Source organism: Ornithodoros turicata, chromosome 6 (assembly GCF_037126465.1).
Source record: "Ornithodoros turicata isolate Travis chromosome 6, ASM3712646v1, whole genome shotgun sequence".
Lineage (NCBI taxonomy): Eukaryota > Metazoa > Arthropoda > Arachnida > Ixodida > Argasidae > Ornithodoros > Ornithodoros turicata.
Genome location: NC_088206.1, coordinates 4,837,912 through 4,861,015, shown reverse-complemented (window position 1 = coordinate 4,861,015; position 23,104 = coordinate 4,837,912). Strand labels below are relative to the sequence as shown.

General features: G+C 44.5%; 1 protein-coding gene across 6 annotated transcripts in view; it reads right to left on the bottom strand.

Annotated features, from left to right (window-relative positions):
* The window catches only part of LOC135398902 (adenosylhomocysteinase-like 1), a 133,803-nt gene that overhangs the window by 24,271 nt on the left and 86,428 nt on the right, over positions 1 to 23,104 (bottom strand). The window contains exon 2 of one of the 6 annotated variants that reach the window (XM_064630453.1): positions 2,148 to 2,259. The exons of the other annotated variants lie outside the window; for them this stretch is intronic. Within the exon in view, the coding sequence (XP_064486523.1) occupies positions 2,148 to 2,259 (112 nt within the window). The remainder of the gene's footprint in view (positions 1 to 2,147; positions 2,260 to 23,104) is intronic. 6 annotated transcript variants of the gene reach the window in all.

The following is a 23,104-nucleotide window of genomic DNA, read 5'->3' as shown; positions in this document are numbered from 1 at the left end:
TTTTTTTTTTTTTTGCTGTCCCCTGAGCTTCGTTGTAAAGGAGTTTGACTGTATATAGCGAATGGGATCTTCTCAAGGACTTACGGGCGAAAAAGTAACGAGAGCGAAAAGCGCGTGCACATCGACGGTTGATGGGTTCGTCCTTGCGTTTGGCTTTGTTGGTGTTTGTTGACAGAGGACTGATCGGAAAGCTTAGCGCGCGCGACAGTTTGGCAGCGCCGCTTTTGACGCGGCACGAGACAAGCGCGTGCAAACTCCATGATATGAAAAGCCCGAGTGTGTCACGGAGTTTGTCATTCCATGTGATGTGATAAAAAAAATAAAGAAAAATAAAAAAAGAACGGGGATGTAAGTTTCGACGTCATTCCATCCATTCCATGAAGATTGTCGGCCAGCTAGCCTGCATCTATGCCATTCTCTATCAGCATGTGCAAATTCGAAAACTAAGCCTAGAACGACCATAGAGAAAACCAGAAGCCGAGACCGGAAGTTGATTCGTGACGTCACTCTGTTGGCCCGCAGATGCAAGACGCCTTTTCTTCTTTAATGGTTCAGCTGCAGTATTAACGGAATTATAACTATATACATTTTTTTAAATCCAGACACGGTTTTCAGAAACACTGTATTACTCGTTGAGTTTTGTTTTCCTTATGAAGAGAAATAACGGCAAAACCGGGCGTTATGCAGCCCGAGACTGATGCGAGACAATGTGAATATTCGCCTTTTGTTAAACATATTATAACGTTGTCATTCGACACTTTCCCGTAAAATCGATTTATAGGATCCACCCATAGCTTGATGTTACGCATTTGCAGAGTGCCACCACTTTCAACCACACACACTGACACAGGATTGCGAGATGTATTTGGCGCAAGTGTTTCCTCACTCAACATCGCGCTTCGTAATCGGTAATCGATTTTGTGCGAATGTGTTTTGTACCCATGTCAGACGGACACATTTAAAGCCCTAAAGAGAAACGGAGAGTGAAGTCAATGTAGGCTGTAGCGATAAGGTTCTACAGAGGAGGAAACTGAGATACAAAAAGAGCGGAGTTTGCCAAACTCATTTACAGCTTTCGGAGCAGCTCTCGACAAAAGGCCCGAAGACGTGAGCAGAAAACAAGAACCGGATTAATATTTTAGAGCGCCGAGGTGAGGTTCTACATCGACATATATATATATATATATATATTTTTTTTTTGTAATGACATTCCATAGCGCACTTTACACGTCCATATTTCCATTTGCGTCTTCACCTACTCTCATACACGTGCGTTCTCAAAAGGCCACTGAAAAGGTAGTTGCGGCAGCCGGCAACAATGCTGCGTGCGGGAGGGCCTTCTTTCAAGTAATTTGGGGTATATTCTATCTTCTGACTGCCACACGGGCAGAAAAAATGACAGCGTGTAATGTGCGTAGCCTCGACGGCAGGCTTTGAGGCACAGGTTAAAATATTGCGAAAAAAGCAGGGACCCCGACAACTACAATATTTGTAAAAAAGTGTTTTGAACAGCATGTTTAGTTGATTTTAGTTGTGACATTCTGAAAAAAAAAAAAAGGAAGAAAGAAAAGAAAGCATGTCATTACTCTCGTTAACAGCCTGTGAAAACTTCAGAGTCCCGGCGATCCGGCGGCGGCCATTGTTGTTGTGGCTCATGTTTGAAGCTAATTTGTTTAATGTTGAAAGAAGATTTGCAGGAAGTGTTTCTAAATCAAAGAAAAAAAAAAAAACGTTATCAGGAAGGTATTGTGGCGCACGCCCAAAAATTTTGCCGCAGGTTATATTCTTATATCTATCGTAACTGACATCATCGCTTACTGACACTTATACTTAAGCCGTGTATAAGCAAGCACTGTATAGTGAGAGTGGCGTTCGCTTGGTCGGAGTGCGCTTCGCGAAAATGGGGTAGAACGACATAACTCATCACGCACTTAATGACTTAATGTCATTTTTCGTGCCCGTGTGGCAAGAGGGGTATTAGATCCTCCGACTGCGATCCCCGATTAGACCCCGATTAGACCCCGACGCGGTTATTGCCCGCCGTTGTCGTAAAGGGGTTTGATGACACGCTTTCGCTAACAGTACCGATTTCGATATCCTCTTTCATCGTCTACAGACATTTTATCGTTTCCACTTTGTAGACTTACATGACGAGCAGGTGGAGACGGCGCTGGATCGTCGGTTGTCCAGGTACCGTCCCACGGGCAGGGACATTCGTCGCCGTGTCCGGTCCTTGAAGGCCGGGAACTCCAGCCGGGCCTACCACCACCACCATCACTCTCTTTAATCAACACCACGCTTAAGCACTTACAGGAAATTTTACGTGTTTCCTTATATAAAGTGTAGCACGCTTACAAGGCGTGTCTACGTCTTTCGTACTTCTTTTTTCTTTTTCTTTTTTTTTTCTTTTTTTACGTGTAGGTTCTCCGAGCAGCAGCAACTCACGAAAAGGGCGCAGAAGTGTTCGTCCCACTCTAATGGCCGCTTATTCGGGAACTTTCCCAGCTGCCCACACACACCCAACGCGAAGTTGTTAGAACCTCCTAAACGAGACTTATAAATATATTCCACATCTTTCATACAAGAACATATACCACTTATATATGCACGGCTGTAGTTACACTCTTAGAAATGAACTTCACCGCATAGCACGCTCCTAGCAAACCATCATCTCGAATGATATCGTTATCTTCCCTGATTTGCTGAAAACAGGGGGGCGTATGGTTTTTTTGTGACACTTATGCAGTTCATAATTGTCACAAAAAAAGGTGCACGCCTCCCGTTTTCAACCAATCCGAGCAGATAACGGTATCACTCGAGATTATGGTTGGCTGGGAGCGTGCTATGCGGTGAAGTTCATTTCTAAGAGTGTACACTCTTAAAAATGAACTTCACCGCATAGCACGCAACTAGCCAACCATCACCTCGAATGATATCGTTATCTGCCCTGATTTGTTGGAAACGGGAGGCGTACGCCTTTTCTGTGACACTTATGCAGTTCATAATTGTCACAGAAAAGGCGTACGCCTTCCGTTTTCAACAAATCAGGGAAGATAACGATATCATTCGAGGTGATGGTTGGCTAGGAGCGTGCTATGCGGTGAAGTTCATTTCTAAGAGTGTAGGTGAAGTGGGTGACACACCCCACCGCGGAATTCGACTCTACTCTAATGAAAACTCAGCACAAACTCGGTGAATCAGTTGGCACGCAGCCAAAATATTTTCAACGCTCATTTTTGTTTTTTTTCGACAGTACCTGTTATGCCATCCTCTAGATATCGCTAGATTTACGGGTGCTGAAGCAGTCGTCCTAAAGAGTTCGGGACATTTCTGGTTTATTAGGGATTATTATTTTACGTTCATATTACTTATCTATTACGGGTTACTGTTAGTAACAAAGTGAATTACGCCAAATATAATGAAAGGTACAGATGTATCATGATGTGGCAGGTCAGCGTGTTTCAGCTGACGGTGCTCCGACAATATTCGTGTAAATAATCGTACCTTCACGCGAACAAGCACCTTCTTGAAAACGAGAGCAGTCACAAAGAAACTTCCATCTTTCAACAGTCATTGAGGCTGCACCTACACGCGAGTATAATTATGACTGCCGCGTCATCATGCCACGACTCTGAGGACGGCGACATCTAACGGTAACCGTAAGCACGCGATTAAATTCCATTAAATTTTAATAAAGCCTACACGCGTGTCGACATTCAAAAGCGGATTTTCCATTCAAATGTGTCACCTACTATGCGCAGGCGAAAGCACGAGAATTTTTATGCACAGTGCGCGTTCTTTACAACGAATACTGGATTAACTAATTAATCCAATATTAGTTCAAACCCCATTAATTAATTAATTAAGTAATGTGAGTGCCAACACATGAACGAAGGCCCCGTAATTTAGGAGCAATATAACCTCATGAGCGGGAACAATCACAAATGGCCGGCGCAGATTAATGAAACTCATTACGACACAGTTGCATGAAAGATGAGCAGCTGCCTCCTCCGTGATGACTGCTAAATGAGCTGGGAAAGATTATTCTCAGCACGGAGTCGGGCCGGAGTAAATTAACCGAACCTAACGGTAGGCTGAAAAAAAAAAAAAAAAGAAAAAGAAATCAATTTTTATTTCGTCCAAAATCGGGGGTAATAATTAGTAATAATTGGCTGTTTCTCGTCGCAAGGCAACTGCGACGACAAACGCCGCTACGGTTTTCATTCAGTTTTCGATTTTCAACAACAAGATACCGGAGTACACATTCTCTTATCGCCGCATACACTCTTAAAAATGGACTTCACCGCATAGCACGCTCCTAGCCAACCATAATCTCGAATGATATCGTTATCTGCCCTGATTTGTTGATAACAGGAGCCGTACGCCTTTTTTGTGACACTTATGCAGTTCGTAATTGTCACAAAAAAAGGCGTGCGCCTCCCGTTTTCAACAAATCCGGGCAGATAACGGTATCACTCGAGATTATGATTGGCACGGAGCGTGCTATGCGGTGAAGTTCATTTCTAAGAGTGTAGGATACGTCGAACTCTGCTCTCCACCAACCGGGTTTCTAAAGGCAGTTTCGCCACCTAAACACTCTGCATGCCACGAAGCCAGCTTTACAGGAGTCGCGGCCACACTCGCAAGGCTTTTCGGCCGTATAACCCCCGGGTTTAAGAATAGTAGGTTTCATCAATTTCAGCGCCATATGCCGGTCACTTCATACGATGCTTGACGCTTTCACTTCCAACCGCTAGACTAGCCAGACGTTACACCAGAGACAGAAAGAGAAATCGGGAGAGATTAGAGAGATTAGAAGAGCTATAATGTTTTGATAGCCGACAGCAGGCAGCCTACAAAGAAACGTCACATCCAACTCAAGGTTTCACGTTATACGGACACGCTCTGGATCGTTCAAGGACACGTCTCACATATCCTGTAACGCTTTCCGTTGACATCGTTCGCGTTACTAGCGAACGTAGAAAGAACATACAGAAAAAAAGAAAGAAGAAAGGTCACACTGCATACTCAAAATCCGAAGTAAAGTACGTGAGACACATAGAAGAGATGCATTCACCTCTTAAGAAGGTTGGCAGAGTTGTCCAGGAAAGGGCTTTGAAGAGCATATCCGCTCGCGTCACAACAACACATTGAGCCGTCAGCTGAGATGCCCCGGGGACAAAACACGACGGGGACGATACAAAAGGTCAGCCCCACGAGCAGCGTACACAGCGGAAGTCCACGCCCTTCCGGAGTCACCTGGTCGTCATCAAAAATTTACGTTCGCCGATTGGACAGCTTAAAAATAAAAGCGGACGAGAGTTAATCCAGGCTCTCGACCTTCACACATTGGCATACTCAGCTGTATAGGAGAGACTGAAGGAAGTGTTACGGTATGTTTCGTTTTTTTTCGACGTTTATTTTGTGTCAAATTTCAGTTTTATTTTCGTTCGGAATTTATCGAAAGAATAATTTGGTGACCTTCTTCGATACCTAATTTTATTTTATGGGAAATTGATGTTCTGAGGCTAGAACACAAATAAGAAAGGACAAATACATATACAAGGCCTCAAGTGTCTAAGAAAGGAATCTACGTATATCTATATATGTGTAGTTCATCTCTACTTTTTTTAAGCCTCTAAAGGGACTTGTATATAGCTGTAGATAATTGATCTTCATCTGTACAATGGACACTATCAACACTCATTCTTACATGTGTATTCTCTATTGAATTGTGGTTTGTGTTTGTGGCTACATGGCTAAATAAAAAGTTGTGTGAAAAAAAAAAAAGAAAATAAAGGAATCTTAACTCAACTGGTAAGAGCCCTGGACCAGTAATCCAGGAGCTGTGGGTTCGAGTCCTACAGCTGGCTAACCTTTTCAGTGACTTTCTTTCTTTCTAACTTTATTCTCATTTTCGTTGATACTCTCGGTTTCGATTTTTAAAAGCATTCCCCGAATATTTGAAGGTTCCTTACCTCATATTGTGGAACACAGGTCACTCTTTCGAGGACAGTGATCGATTAATTAAGCACTAGGATTGATCTTTTGATTAGTTTTGCGCTTCGTGTTTTCATTAGTTATGGCGTGTGAGTTCGCTGAAGAAAAAACTGTCCGTGCAAGCAGTAAAGCTTTGACGCCTCGATAAATGATTTTGGTCGAGTATATTGCAGTTAATAAGCGCAGGAAAAGTCATTTAATGTCGGTTAATAAGTATTTTAGACACATCAATATTCAACGCTAGAAAAAAGTAAAAACGCTTCCCGCATAACGAGACGGTTATTGAATTTAGAAGTGAGGCGGGACGTTCTATTTGAACGACTAATTGAATTAGTAATGGCGGGTCTCTAAATATTTGCGTCTCGCTTCCACGATTACGGGAGGGACAAACTTTGCGTCGGGGCCGCAAACTGACTTTGTCAACAAAGCGATGAAAATTGGAAATAGACGCGTGAGGACCAGCACAGTTTCCCTCTCTCTCCCTCCCCTCCTCTCTCTCATTTTGTCTGTCGTCTCCGTCCCATTCTCCGCTCATTCTACCGGTGACTCCCGCTCAGTCTACCGGTCTCTCCCGCTCAGTCTACCGGTCACTCACGCTCAGTCTACCGGTCACTCCCACTCATTCTACCGGTCACTCCCGCTCATTCTACCGGTCACTCCCGCTCAGTCTACCGGTCACTCACGCTCAGTCTACCGGTCACTCACGCTCAGTCTACCGGTCACTCCCACTCATTCTACCGGTCTCTCCCGCTCAGTCTACCGGTCTCTCCCGCTCAGTCTACCGGTCACTCACGCTCAGTCTACCGGTCACTCACGCTCAGTCTACCGGTCACTCCCGCTCAGTCTACCGGTCTCTCCCGCTCAGTCTACCGGTCTCTCATGCTCATTCTACCGGTCTCTCCCGCTCAATCAAACCTGTCAATCTGTCTCCCTCACTCTCACACTTTTTCGTGTGCAGACGTAGCTGCGTCGAGAGGAAAGCAGGAATGGGTAAGAGTCAGGGGGGTTAGTATACGTGCTGGACCGACCTCCAGAACCCTTGCCGACGTCCGTGTCTGGACCCGGGGAAAGCCCGTGGTAGGGTTCGAACCAACTACCTCCCTGTGTTCAGAAAGAATTCGAAGGAATATCCAGCGATACGGCGACAGGAAGAGCGAAGGCTCATGTCAGGATCCGATACTTCGTTCGAACTGACTTCTACTGGGCTGCACAGCAGTAGTCCCTGCTGGCGACATTGCAATGTTAACAACACAGAGACCCGTCTGATGAAACAGAAAGTTAGGAGGCCTTATCACGTGACACACGCATGCGACGACGCCACGAGCCGGATGACAGGAACACACAGAGTGCAGATTCCGCGCAATTATTTTTAGAGGTTTGTCTCCAAACGAGACCTTGGGGCGTCCGTTTTTAGAGCCTCCCACCACAATGGTAGAATCACAAAAGAGCAACTTGCCAGCAATGATATCGCACACAGCGACGACAGGTCCGTCGAGAGCCAGAGGTAGACATTGAGAGAGTGTCGGATTAAATTCCTAAAGGGGGGGGGGGGTTGTGACATTTGTCCCCACATTATACAAGACGCGTAGAAAATTGACGCCTGATATACAGTGAACTCTCGTTATTATGACCATGGTCATTCCCGAAAAAATTTGTCATAATGCAGAATTGTCATATTAACGGGAGTGTTTGCAGGGGTTTCACTTAATTGTTCCCCAGGAGTATGGTCGTAAAGCGCGTATGTCAGATTACCGGGGGTCATATTAACGAGGGTTCACTGTACGCATAAGCAGCGTCACACTGAACTCACTCATCCTCTAACGGGCTTTCTGAAGGAGTTGAGGGTTTTCTGGAGGGCGCGCGGGTCAAAGAACTCCCTCGCGCGCGCTGCGTGCCATCTACGATCATTGTTTTTTAGCTTTCTCTTGCAAATCGCCGAAACAGCAACAAAAATATGAAGTGCGTTTTAACTTCTTCTTTAATACCGAAGGGGAAGTGCTCGTAAGCTTAAATGCCACCCATCATCACCAATATCGTTAGACAACAACAGTGTCGAACCGGACCGGAAAGCGAACCAGAAACCGTAAATAACCGTTATTTTTCGGCTGAACCGGAACTGAACAGATTGACGAAAAATTAGGTTACCGGTTTAAATAACGGTTCAGCCACACTGAAAAATTGTGTATCTAGGCTCCGTCGACCTTCGCTATTTTTCAATGTCACTCGGAGCTGAGGGGGGTGGGGATATGTTTATTAAGAGAAAAAGAAAGGAAAGGTTAGCAAGGCAAAGAGACGGCTTGCTATACCGAAAAAAAAAGAAAAAGGGGGAAGGGGGAAAACGAAAAAAGAAAGGAAGGAAAAAGAAAAAAGGGGGAATCGAAACAAAGGAAGGAAAGAAAAAAGAAAAACGGGAGCTGAGCTGACTTTTACGGCTTGCTTATGATTACGCTGTCTGTGATGCACAGCAGCACATTTAGCAGTCCCAGGCACGCAAGTGAGGGTGGGACGAGCGTTTTCCGGACCGGGGGTGGGGGTGGCGGATGGGGTGTCTTCGAAGTATAGCTTGCCGTTGTTGGTCGCACACGAGTGGGCATCGTCACGACTATAGAAAAATAAAAATAAAAAACAGGGGGCGGGGGCAAGAGAAGTGATGAGACCCGGACCCGAATCCACACTGAGAACTTGCACCCGCCACACCGTTGACACAGAACTTCACCACATAGCACGCTCCTAGCCAACCATCATTCCGAATAATATCATTCTGTGTCCTGATTTGTTCAAAACAGGGGGGAGGCGCCTATCTGGGACAAGATAACCTGTCCCATGTTAGGCGCCTCCTCCCATTTTCAACAAATCAATATACAGAATGATATCATTCGGAATTATGGTTGGCTATGAGCGTGCTATGTGGTGAAGTTCTGTTTTAAGAGTGCACTCGCGTTATTTTGCTGCGCTCGCTTGCAAACCACGAGGTCTCTGTTCGTGGCGAGCCGGATCCACCTTCTTTCTGTTACATACGTGCCATTATGCTCACTTTCGAAACTGTAAATAGCCCACAACACTATAAATAAATAGCGAAAAGAGAAACAAAGTTTATCGTCGTTTTTACTGCACGTATCAGTGCTACGGCAACCGACAAACTTTCCGGTTCGACACTCTGCTAGACACAAAAGAAACTATTTTAACACCCTACCGCGCTACAATTTCATCGTGGCATCCTAAACACCACTAACGTAAGACAAAAGAGCGTTTTAAAGTCGAATGAAGGCCGAAAGACGAACAAAAACTTCCCGCGACCTTCGCTAAATTCCATTATGCAGTGTCTGCCGCCTCTGGTGCCAAAAAAAGGAAGTCAATAAACGATGCAAAATGAAGATATAGATAGCTTCTCCTTCGTAAACAAAATTAAGCCAGAACGGTTCGTTTGACTGGAGAAGCCGCTTGGCAATCTGCCTCGCTTGTGAAACATATATCTCTCTCTTTCTCCAAATAAATAAACACGTAAATACGGTATTTCAAGAGCTTCTGCGCCGCTCTTCTTTTTGTTCGTGTGCTGCTGCTCGGAGGAAACACGAAGAAATAAAAGCCTTCGTGTACAACCAATTCTGCGCATACGCAGCCTGCTCTGAAAGCGTATCTGCTCGTATCCTATAATGGACGAAACGCATTCGCTAAAAGGCTTTTATGTTCTCGAAAACCTTTTAGCGAGCGTTGATCGTCAAGGGTGATTGTGCCGTACACACAAAATGAGCTTACAACAATATTAATAGAGACAGCAACGATCGATTAAGACCGACAGGTTATTATTGTCAATGGGCAAATGGCAGAAGACGTGCGCGGATATTTCGAGAGGCATATTATTAGCAGACATGTAGGTATTTGGAGTATCGTACTCCAAATACTGTATCTTAAATACTTTTGTTGGTATATTTAAATATCTTACTCAGTACTTTTACAGAAAGGTATTGTGTACTCTATTTAAAATACCGTTTTTTTTTGTATTTACTACTCCATACTCCAATTTTTTTTAAATCCTTTTTGGGCATATGTGTGAACTGCCTGTGTGAACGCTTCCTAAAGTACAATGCGGCCGTACCATCAAGTGCACCAGTGGAACGCCTGTTCAGCGTTGCAGGAAACGTTTTTCAGAGGAAACGAGGACGGACGACCGACGCCAACTTCGAAATGCAGTTGTGATTAAGAGCGAATAAAGCCTATACGTCTAATTTCACAACCTAAATATTTGCGTTGAATTCTGACTCTAGCATTTTGAATGTATCTTAAATACTTTTTGAAGTATTTACTACTCTACTCTAAGTACATAAGTTTTCTGAGTAGTTAGACTGTATTTTAATTATTTTATACCATCGCAGTATTTAGTATCTTATTTCAAATACGTTTTTCGAGTATCTTCTACATGTCTGATTATAGCCAGAGCCAGAGTTAGACAATAGTGCACATGAGAACCACCGCAAAGAATAGCTAGAGTCTGACAGGGTTGGGGGAAAAAAAGGGGGGTGGGCTAGTTTGTATACGTGATTTATGCTTCAAAGGTTATCTTCTCCGGCGCTGATGAACTGGAATGTCTCCCGCCCACTATACATAAAAATGCGTTGGCTCTTACTATATAATAGGCCGAACAACAACAAAAGAGGAAAATGTCAGAAACTTCTTCCCTCAAGATACAGCGATTACGTAAACCCGACACAGGCGTTAATATTCCCCAGAGAATCCCTATCCACCCCCTCCCCCTCCTTCGCTGTCACTATGGCGCGTTAACTCCCGACATCCTCAGAGGCTCCTCTTTGAAGCACTACTCGAATGTCGTCCGCTCCATTACCTTACGAGACGCCCTTGTTGAACGCGAGCGCGGGGGGGCGCTGAGTACACGAGCGGACTGTTTGCCTAGACTGGCAGCACGTTGTTGAACGGAGCGAGGCATTTCATCAAAAGGGCTTATCGGCACTAAGGCTTATCATCACTGGGGACGGATGGGAACTATATTGTTGCTTTCCTGATACTCAGACTTCTCCTAGAGGAGGTCATGGTTGCGCATGTGGATGCAATCGAAAAAAAAAAAAAAAAAAAGGTTCAGTTCTGTAATGCGAATTCGTTTTGTGAAGGTGTGAAGTTAGTGTAAGTTAGAGTTAGTGGTAACTCGTTACTGTAACTAAACCTTTTTTTTTTCTCTCGATTAATTTAACTCTTGCTTTTGTGCTCCAGTAACTTCTTGGCGAATTGGTTCTTTTGTTAGGCAACTTTGTCAAAGTAACTTTGAGAAGTTCCTTTCGTTCGATTCTCGTCTAAAGACATCGCGTGCTGCGTCCTCCCTCCCTGTAGTGAGACGACAGCCACGTGCACGGCGCGTCTGACTCCCTGCACTCTTAAAAATGAACTTCAATGCATAGCATGCTGCTAGCCAACCATCATCTCGAATGATACCGTTATCTGCCCTGATTTGTTGAAAACTGGAGGCGTACGCCTTTTTTGTGACAATTATGAACAGCACAAGTCACAAAAAAGGCGTACGCCCCCCGTTTTCAACAAATCAGGGCAGATAACGATATCATTCGAGATGATGGTTGGTTAGCAGCGTGCTATGCGGTGAAGTTCATTTTTAAGAGTGTGGTTGGTGACGCGGTGAACGCTACAAATTCTGTTTCGGCCGTACATTAGGAGGCTCATGTGACACTCATTATAGCGACGAGCAGTGTATTTACGTATATTGACAGAGGGCACGGTGTAGAACGACTAAAACTTTCAATGCCTGCTTTGTGCTCAGTTCAAACGCCTTATTACGAGATCAAAATAATCAAATCCCTCCCTAAAGAAGCACATAAAGGAAGGCTTCTTTCGTCATATCAAATATTGGTATAGTTTTCGTATAGTATATCGAAACTATTATAAAACGTATTGCACCGCCCATTGTGATATCAAAATCTGAATTAATTATAGAAAGGTCAAGACGTTGAAAGGAACTCGTAACTTTTCCAAAGTAGTCAAGGAACTTCATTTTCATTACCTGTAATTTCGTTGGTAACTTCATTACCTCTATTTTTTGCGCAGTAACTTAACTGGTAACGAGTTCCTTTCGTCGAGCAACTTTCCCATCTCTGGTAAATGACATCGTCCCAAGCAGCACAATGCACTGAAAGTCGAGTGCAATAGGGGTGGACGGGTAGGTGGAAGGCCTTGAACAGATTCGTGAAGGTAAAGAACGTTGATAAGACACATACCGTCCACCCCTATTGCACTCGACTTTTAGTACATTCCCAAGCGGCACAATGTACCGAAAGTCGAGTGCAATAGGGGTGGACGGGTAGGTGGAAGGCCTTGAACAGACTTGTGAAACTAAAGAACATTGATAAGACACATACCGTCCACCCCTATTGCACTCGACTTTCAGTGCATTGTGCTGCTTGGGTTGTGCTGCTTGGGGTGCTACATGGAAAACGGCTCGAAACGAAAGGTACTACAAAAACTCAATTTATGCAACATGTCAGGAAAGACACGCCTTCTACAGCATACATAAGATAAGGGTCTTATCACTGATATACACAACATTGGGCTCCGCGATACGTACGGCAACGGAACAGTGAAAAAATAGATAGCAAAGAGATAGACAGATAAAAAAAAAAACATAGATAGCCCTTTTCTTTCTCGAGGCAACACTACGTAGTTTCCTTTCATGCATCACAAGTGAAAGGTTCTTTGATATTTAAAAGCGCTAAGAATTTTAAATGGGACCAGCCAGAGTATAAAAAAAAAATTGTGCCTCGCCCAAAGGTTTGAGCGCCTTTAAAAAAAAAAAAATGAACTCCGTCATTAACAATGAGACCCAAAAGAATGATTCCACTGCTAAAGGAAGCACTCCCTTATTGTATGTCGCCCGGGAGAAAAAGAGACAATCCTTCCATCCTGTGTCGCGTCTTTCTTATCGCACGGGATGTGACAAAACAGCAGGAAATATAAGAGGTTTTCCGCCTCAGACCAAATTATCAGTCGTGCTCAAGAATTGCGTTGCCTCGCTGAACAATAATGTCGTTAAAATTAGCTTAATTATTGTTTCGCTTTTGTGCAGCAAATTTCGTCGGTGTTTACTTGCTGAGGCTTTAATAATGATGACAATTTGCCACGGGGGTCGGTCTACAGACTAACAGAACTTCACCACAATAGCACGCTTGTAGCCCGTTGCAATCCCGAATGACATCTTTCTGCTCCCCTGATTGGTTAAAAACAGGGGGCGTACGCCACGCGCTTCCCACAAATCGGGAGTGGTAAAGGTACCATTTTGTGCAATGGTTGGACTTCGCCGTGCTATGTGGTGAAGTTCAGTTTTTAGAGGTACCCGAGTTCGAATCACGGTGCTGTCTGGGTTTTTTTTCCTGTGTTTTCAGACTCTTTCAGGCATATGTCGGCACAGTTCCCTTAGAAGTCGGCCCAGGACGCACATTCCCCCAGGGCGTCAGTCGTGACGTTGCCCACCTCTGTGTGAGGGCGACAACGGCGAGCCCTTTCATCACCACCACCATCACCATCACACGTATTGTCCGATAATTCTGATAATTTTGCCCACCTGAAGGCACGTTGCATCACACCACCAAGTCGCTGGAACCATCGGCCGGGTTCGAACAAGCGGCCTTGGGGTCAGTAGCCAGAAAAGCAGGGAATATGGGTGTCACGCACCCCTAAAAACGGGTGTCCCCACCCTACCCCCACCCAGAAAGAGACAAAAATTCTAGGAATAACACTGTGGTTCACCGACAACACCACCAACAATAAATGAAGAAGAAGTGAGGAAGACATGGGATGTTTCCCCGTGGTAGCCACAGGACCCTACCCCACTTCACAGTGGTTAATACGAGAGGATGAATTATGGCGAGAGTGAAGCTACGACAGGTCGGAGTTCTGTTTAGAACTCTTCGAGGAGTCCAGTGGCTTGCATGAAAGCAAAAAGGGAGAGCGAAGAGCCCGCCACTGATGCGCAGGGGAGCTCCATGGGCCAAGTACTTTGGACAGCTGAATGGTCTAACCAAAGCAGTTCTGACTTTCTTGAGAGATTCAGGTCTGATGAACAGCCTGTGAACTCAGTCGTGAAATCTCATTCTTCTTCTGTGCCCCACTCTCACCCGCAACGCATTAACCTCATGCTTTCTTTTTAAAGTCATCTTCTGTGATTCATCTCATCATTCTTTCACCGTTTGTTAGTCATCTTTTTTTGTCATCTTTGTCTTTAATCTACCTCATCCTTCTTTCATCATCTGTTAGTTTTTCGTTTTTTTCCTACTTTTTCTTTTTCTTTATTTCTTATTTCTTCATTTTCTTTATTTATTTCTTATTCCTTCCTATTTCTTTCTTTCTTTAATTCTTATCTTTTCTTTTTATTTATTTATTATTATTTCTTATTTCTGGAATAGCAAGCCGACGTCCCGTTTGGCTGACCTTTCCCCGGTTTTTTTTTCCTTTTCGTCTAATAAACATATTCCCCCCCCCCCCCCCCCCCTGAATGGTCTATGGTCAAGGAGCTCAGGTTGGCGTCGTAACACCCGGCGTTCACAAGTGTACCGGTCACAATCCTCGAGGATATGGAGGATCGTAGCTGGAGTGAGGCAAGCTGGGCACAGCGCCGTAGTTACTGTAGTGATTCACCGAGGTTGTTTAGATAGCTCCATAATATAACCTGTATAAGTGCAAATACAAGACTGGCATTATGCAGGCTCAAACACCCCGGTCAAGCTGTATTATGAGAAGGGCCTGAAGGTTTAGGGTTTTACCCGATTCTTCCCCGAATTTGCGCCCCGAATTGAAGGTTGCCTCTTTAGGGTAAAACCCCGATTTTTACCCGGCAAATTGCCCTCACTGGAATGTCTGTTGGAGTGCACTAACTTACTTGTTTGGCAGAAAAATGTAGTTACATCACCGTTTATACCCAACCGCGCTACAGTTAGTTGAATAACTGAGCCCGATTTCTCCCCGAATTTAGAGTACTGGATGTTTTTTCGCCCGAATTTGCACGAATTTAGTGCACACGTTTATTTACCCGATTTTTATCCCCCGAATGTAGGAAAAAATATTTCCCGAAAACTTCAGGCTCTAATTATGAGTCGTACAACGCCATAGGAAAACAACCTACGAAACAATAATAAAAACGAGGACAACAAAGAAAACGATATGTACAACATGCAGCCGATACCTCGTTCCTCGGGCGACTTTAGCTAGAGTCACTAAATAAGCTACGCTTCAGCGTAGCGTAGCTTATTGATAGTTTATTGATTAGCTTATTGATAGATAGATAGATATTGATGTTTATTGATAGCTTATTGATAGTTTATAGCTTATTGATTGTAGCTTATATATAGCGTAGCTTATTAGCTTGAAGCGTAGCTTATTTAGTGACTCTAACTTTAGCTATACAACAACACCTTGCATATAGCGAACGAAATGATGGCGCACACGTAATCCATAGCGCGCAGCTCGCGAGACCGCAGGGCGAAATATGCGTGCTTGCAAGCGGCTTATTGCGTGATATAGAATATTGCGCTGCTGTCGGAAGTGTCAGCGAATTCTCCAACCAAGGATAATCGGAAATGGATGTGTTACATGGTATAAAGTGTTCTCCGGTAATCAAAGGCTCAGCAATCAAAGGCTCGGCACAGGGGGTGGGCGTTGTATAGCGCTTTTGCGGTATCCATTTCCGTCGTGCTCCGACTTCGCGAGTCTTAGAATGCAAAATAACGATAGGAACTCCGAATATAAACATAATTTAGAATGCAGCAAAAACGATGCTTCTCCTTACTTACTGTGTCAGTTTGACGTGCCTTTATTAATTGATGACGAAACATTAGAGAGTTTTAGTGTACCCTACGCTATCCCTTACTTATCCCTACTTATCCCTTGCGTACGCTAATGCGATAGCGTACCATGCACCAAAACTCACTATTAACTTACTAACGCTCTTCATTTTATTGAGCTCGTGAGGTAAGTCTTACCGGGGCGGTCGGTATTCTCGTCAGCATATACCGCGGTCGTACCGACACAGTACACGACAAACCTTCTGACTGATCGGTCGAACTTGAAGCTTTCCCCGCCAGCTATCAATTGAAAGGAAATGAAAAAAAGAAAAAGAAGAAGAGAAGCAGAAGAAGAAAGAAAAAGCGCTCCCTATGTCCAGACTGCGTGAAGACCTCAAGTCGCACGGAACTATGTTGGGCATCACGCAAAAGCAAAATATGTCGGCAACCTTGGAGCCGATCGAAGCGGCAGACGGCTGCCGAAAATGACGCGGAAGCAAGGGATAAAAAGCGGGGAGAGAGCTGGTTCCCCATTTTTTTCCCCCCATCCTCGCTATACCCTCGGACAGGCATGCCATAGCGGCAGCCGAACACCGCTTCTGGATGTTCAAAATTCAACGAAAGCCACCGACACGGCCAAAGCCGGCCAAGTGAGGAATCGATGCAAGAAGTCTTGCGGGGAAAGGGAACACGGAACACGCACGGAAGTTTCGAGGAAAGAATGTCACGCTGTATCTTTTCTCTGCACGACATCGAGCTATAAAGGAAAGGCATATTTGGCTAACCAGCGGGAGAATTCCGCCGAGGGCGCTCGCGCCGACATTAAGCGTGAACGCGTCATTGCTTTTTTGTTTTCTTTCTGTTTATTTTTGTTTTGTTTTTAATGGAATAGCAAGCCGACCTTGGTCCTGCAGACCTTTCCTTTGAATAAATACATATTCCCCTCCCCCCCGCATCATTGCTCATTGCATCATTGACGAATGTCGTTAAGATGAGCGATAATCCGAAGAAGACAACAGCTCAACGCAACTGATGGAGGTATTGGAACGACGAAAACTACAAAGGATGAAGCAATCTCGAGGCAATTTTATTGGGGCACAGTGTCACCCCTGGCGACGAAACTCCCCATTCACCGTCTTACAATAAAGTTGTTGTTGTTGTTTTTGTTTACTGACAAGTTTTTGTGGAGACTCATAACTGTTTTGCGCGTGTTTCCTTTTCTTCCTAGCTGTTGCGTGGAAAGATTAAATCTTATATATGACAGATCGGTAAATACGGTACAGTACGGTGCCTTAATTCTTTTTTTATTTAATTTCCATATTAGCACCGCAAAGCAACTGTGGTTATGAGCGGAGTAGAGATGTGGACAGATGGAGAGAGGACAGCAGGAAGGAGTAGGGGACAGGGGGGGCGGGCTAGTATGCATCCTGGGCAGACTTCAGGGGGAACTGTGCCGACTTTCGTCCGGGCAGTCTGGCGGAAAACCCCAGACCCAGCCGATGCGGGGACTCGACCCCGCGTATCCTTCCAGTCTCTGTGTGAAAAGCGGCGATACCAACCATTGTGCCAGGACAGCTGGTTGTCAATTGAATGATGGCAGGCTTGAGGGGGGGGGGGGATATGTTTATTAAGAAAAAGAAAGTAAAGGTCAGCCAGACGAAGGCCGGCTTGCTATTCCAAACAAAAAAGGAAAAGAAGGGAAGAAGGAAAGAAAATGGGAAGAAGAAAGGAGAAAAGGACAAGAAGAAAAGAAAAGGGAAGTAAAAGGAGAAAAGGGGGAGTAAAGAAAAGGGAAGGAAAGGAAGAAAAGAAAAGGAGAAACAAAGGAGATAAGGAAAGGAAGGGGCTTGGGGGGGGAGGATATGTTTATCAAGAAGGGAAAGGTCAGCCAGACGAAGGCCGGCTTGCTATTCCAAACAAAAAAAGGAAAAGAAGGGAAGAGGGAAAGAAAAGGGGAAGAAAAAAGGAGAAAAGGACAAGAAGAAAAGGGAAGTAAAAGGAGAAAAAGGGAGTAAAGAAAAGGAAAGGAAAAGAAAAGAAAAGAAAAGGAAAAACAAAGGAGATAAGGAAAGGAAGGGGCTTGGGTTGTGTTTGTCCATCTATATGTTTAATTGCCTCATCCATGCACTACAGCGTTACAAAGTAAGGTAACTTTTTCCCGCGCCATCTGTGAGTATATTTAGCACCACATCATCTCGCGTACGTGCCGCTAAGCGAAACAAAAGAGGTGGATTGCTTACTAAACACGAACGTTTTCAGTTTCAGTTTATTTATGACATTTCATGCAATACATGTAACACTGGGACTGCAGGGCAAGCCCGTGATGCAGTCCCTATAGTCGACCACTTTGACGTATTCTTATACTGTCTTGCGGAGATAGCAAAAGAGTACACAAGAGAAGCGCCAGTACTTATACCACTTATCAAGAGATATCAATACGTTGATGTTGCAGCAAAAATAGATACAGTGTATAGACTACTGGGAGCGTAAATATTGCAAAACTTTTTATTTGAAACTGCCCTCCTGCACACCTGCCCTCCTGTAAATGCTACAGTAAATTGACCACTGTTGGTCCTATAGGTGCCAGGAGTGTAAGTGAAAGACCATCAGTTCGGAGTTCATACCTTGAGGAAAAAAGTGTCAGTATTATCAGAAATGGATCGCACAAATTGTTTAGAAGTTTATAAACTACGAGCGCTAGCTTCAACTGTAGCGAGTCAAAAACATTTATGGACATTAAAAGGAATATGTATAGCCTACTTCGTTCGCCTTCCGTGCATTTTCTCCCATTTCAATTGCGTACATTTCATCTAAATTTTATCAACGACCGAAACTGTTCTTGAATTGCTACGATAAAAAAAGTTTTTTTTTTAATCATAGAAGTAAGCGTCTAAACAGCGAATATAGCGAACATGCCGGAATCAAAACGAGCCGAATATTTCCCTTTTGCATCGCCCTCTTCTTTTGTAAAACGAAATGCCTTTCATGAAAGGCAAATAGAACTTCCAAACACGAGACCTGTCCCTTCGACATCTCCCCGCTTATAACCTTTTTGTATTCCCTCTTTATACATGCATCCACTTAGCATTCCACGTGATGCGACGACAGCTTTGCTTTTTATTGCTTATAGTACGAGCCGGCTTTTGAGAACGATGTTTGCAAAAGGATGTACGCTAATTGGAGTCCTTTATGTAGCCCCTGTATCGAGGTAGTACGTTTCCATCACGAAATGCCTTTGGTTCGCCCGGCTATCCTGTTAGGAAGTTTTGGGGCCAAAAGAAATGTTGTCACAGCTCGTGCCCCATAACACAACACATGTTTTGCGCAATGCGCAGCGCCGACTCCTTATGTCTTGGGGGCACCAAGGCGTCTAGGTACCCTGTCTAAGAAAAAAAAAAAAAAACGAAAATGGGGAGTAATTGCAACTCCCCTAAATTGCAATTACTCCCAATTTTACTCCCCCGACCGCGAAATTTACTCCCCAGGACTGCAAGTATATAGTACACTGAAGTTCGCAAATGGTCTCCTGAATGCAGAAGTCTACGTAAATATGTGCTAACAAATAAATACGTTAATGCGCTAAATGATGCTGACGAGGTAAAATATGCTACATAATGTGCTCGATATGCTAATCAATATGTGTCCCTCGTGAAACTGATGGGGTAAGACCATATTGCTTAGCTAACCCGCAATTTCCAATACGCGTACAGAGTATAGTAAACAGTTAGCGGTTATTTCTTCGCATATTGGGCACTATGCATGTCGCAAGATCTTATATCACCCGACATATATCACGGTTGACGGTTTAATTCGAAGTATTTGTCATTTGGGGCAGTTAGAAGAGAGAGTGAAATGCAGTCCCCCCTCTGTGACATTCATTTAGTCCCACGCATATAGTTCAGAAAGGGACTATAAAATTACTCTTTTTTCTTAGGGTGCTGTTCTAAAATTGCCTAATAACTGCAGCGTTTGTGCGCATAAATATTTGCTGATATAACGCTTCAAGTACGCGGGCTTATGCGAGCGACGAAACTGTGTGTGTCTGTTTAGTGGTTATTTGGATGTAAAGTTTCTCACCACCCTTTATTCGGTGCTGGTGCTTTTAGGAAGGTGCGGCATGGATTTAAAACTGGGTGCCATTTTCGTATTCATAATTTGCAGAGAAATTCAGATCTATACATACGCATTCGGGTACTGACCAATACACCGGGTACAACGGCCAACGTACACGAAACAAAATGAGCGTGTGTTTTATGCGCAGGTTCAGTTCTGCAACTCGCAGTATTCTGCGCACAGATAGTATACAGGGCTGCATTTATAGTACAGCTGCCGTCAACCTTAATAATAACACTGCAAAAAAAAAATCGGTCTCGTTTCCGAGCGCGATAACAGCTACCCTGGGGGCACTGGGGGAATGTTAAGTGAACAAAATCCTCGCCCTCATGTCCCCAAGGGTTACTGTAATTGCGCTCGGAGGGACCAGCTCCCGTGGCATAGTGGTTAGGATGATCGCTTTCCACGCCGAGACTGGGAGGTGACACGGGTTCGAATCCTGTCATCGGCTATGCTGTCTAAAGTTTTCCCAGGGTTTTCCGAAGACTTTCTAGACCAATGTCGGCACAGTTCCCTCTGAAGTCGGCCAAGGACGCATACTAACCCTCCTTCCTGCTGTCCTCTCTCCATCTCTCCACGTCTGTACGCCGCTCATAGCCACAGCTGCTTCGCGGCGCTAACACAGAATGAAAAAAAAAAATCGCGCTCGGGAACGAGAGCATACTTGTTCCGGTGTTATTATTAAGGTTGACGGGAGCTGTACATAGACTAGCTTCGCATAATACCCTTGTCACACGGGCAGTCTTCAATGATCATTGAAACCAATCATCATTGAAAGTGCGTGTAGCGCCACCTTGCGTGTAACGTGTCAACCTGTCGGGGAACATTGAGTCCAATACTCTTTGGGAAGTCGACACGTCACACGCTTGGTGTCAGTACACGCATTTTCAATGGTCATTGGTTTCAATGATCATTGAAGACTGCCCGTGTTACAGGGACATTACTTAACAAAGCAAACCAAGTTTGACGACTCGACGCCTATATCCTCATCATCAGACAAAACGCAGAGAGCTCTCCGAGCCATGTAGTACATATAGTACTATATATAGCGAATAGATCGTATAGAACATACTCCGAGTCGGAAAAGTCAGACTGCACGAGTAACGGTACTACAAATAGTAGGCTTTTGTTGAGCACATACCGCAAAGAGCCGTTGATGTCTATACGGCGTCCTCCTGTTTGTTTTGCGCGCACGACTTACAATATCGGAAGAGAGGAATCGAATTTAGCTCCATTTCGACTAAAATCGATTCGGCAGTTGGAATGCAGTAGAATTAGGTTCCTCCCGAATGAAGAATGGAAATGCACGCTGGGGCTTCTGTAAAAGTAACGCGCGCGTTACTTTTAACGGAACCTCAATGTATACGCGCGCAACACCATAGGGCTCTCCGGAACAACTCTGGGTTTTGAGTGCACGCTTCGCGATGCTGTTTCTTAAAGGGACTATGAAATTTCCCGAACCCCCATACTTTTTTTCGATGGAAACTGTTCTTCCCGCAGAGAAACTAATATGCCACAAATTTTTCCGGACGAAATCGCTCCACTCTGCGAGGAGCGCGCGCTGGAAATGTCTCTTCCGCGTTCCTCCTCTCCCGCGCATATTTCGCTGTCGATGGTGTAACTGTACGGACCGCACTTCGGTTCCCCGTTACGTCACCAGTGTTGCACAATGGCAAGTAATGCCGCGAGCTCGCGCTGTGGCTGCCGCCACTGCCGAAATCTGCCGATCGCGCGAAAGCTGCTGTCATGGAGATTTCCAGTCCCGATGAACGCATACGCGGGATCCTACGGCGCATGCTCCTGGCGGGATTCCTCGGCTCGGCATGCTGAGCCGGCCGTGGTCGCGTCAAGTTGCCCGTTGTGTCTCCGCTCGGTAGCTCCCCACGGCGCGGCGCCAGCTGTCCTCCCTTCGCCGCTCCGTTTAAATTCGCTCCCGAGAAATCCGCTCGCGCGACGAAAGTAAAATTTCGGTTCTAGGCTCAGAAAAATGTCTTCTTTCGAACGAAACGAAGAAAAGAATCGTTTCATAGTCCCTTTAATGAGTTCTCTTACAATACGGTACTACCAATAAAACCACCATATAGCAGAGAAACAAAAGAAAAAGCCTGATAAAAGAGCGAAAGAGGACACGTGCATAATGCGGACCAAAAAGATGACTTCTTGCATAGAGACAAAGCTTCCTAAACATAGCCTGCTTGCATATTTCTGAGGCCATTGAAGGAAAGCCTCGAATTACGGCCGGACTGTCACAAAAGCTCCCGCGGGGGTTGCCTGCCATTCGGAGCAACCTAATGGCAGCGCCTTCTTAATGGCTGCAGGGATTTTAATAAGCGCGCTTGTCGCGGGCATTATAACCAGGGTCCTGAGGATCTTCAGAATGAGTTTAGCCTTGTGTCTTTGTTCCGGGGAATATGTTACGACGGATATTACGATCGTGACGCAGTTTCTCGCTCACAGCAGAGTTGTAATTAACGCGTTACAAGTAATCAATTACTTTTCTCAGTAATTTTTTAACGTAATCAATTCATTTTGTGAGCGAGTAATTTTCCAAGTAATCTGATTACAATTTTCAGTAATGAATTACTGAGTAATCGATTACTTTTTTAACCTTCTGTCAACAATGGCAACCATTTTCAGCGAGCCAATCTGTTCTTCTGTTCCACCACGAGTTCGACTGAAGCAATGACGCAGAGGTTACTGTGACGGCAGTCTCTAGTCCACATGTGTTCCATGCACACCACGGTAATATGATAATCCCTTAAAACCGCGACCTACTGGAGCAACAGTAAAATAGGTGACTGTTGATAAATCGTGCGGGCTGAACATGACAATAGTAACAAAACGAAGCCGATGTTTCGATGTTGTTTTAAATGTGTATATAAATATGTAATAAACGCGTGTATGTGTTTTGTATGCTGCTTTCAACTTTAAACTTTAAGCTTAAAAAAACAAAAAAAAAAAGATGCAGTTTCTGACGACAAACTGAGGTATATGACGGGAGTGAATTGGAACTGGTTTCGAAGGAGTTTGTCACAACATTCGATATGGCATCGAATTGTTTCTAAGACAATGAGCAAGCGAGACTCGAACGGTAGAATGCGACATCGTTGAGCTCTAGTAATCTATTCCAAAACCTTAAATAAAAAAAAATAGTTTTTGTGCGTAACTTTCACTAATAGTTATCGGCTTTTTGGTTTCGG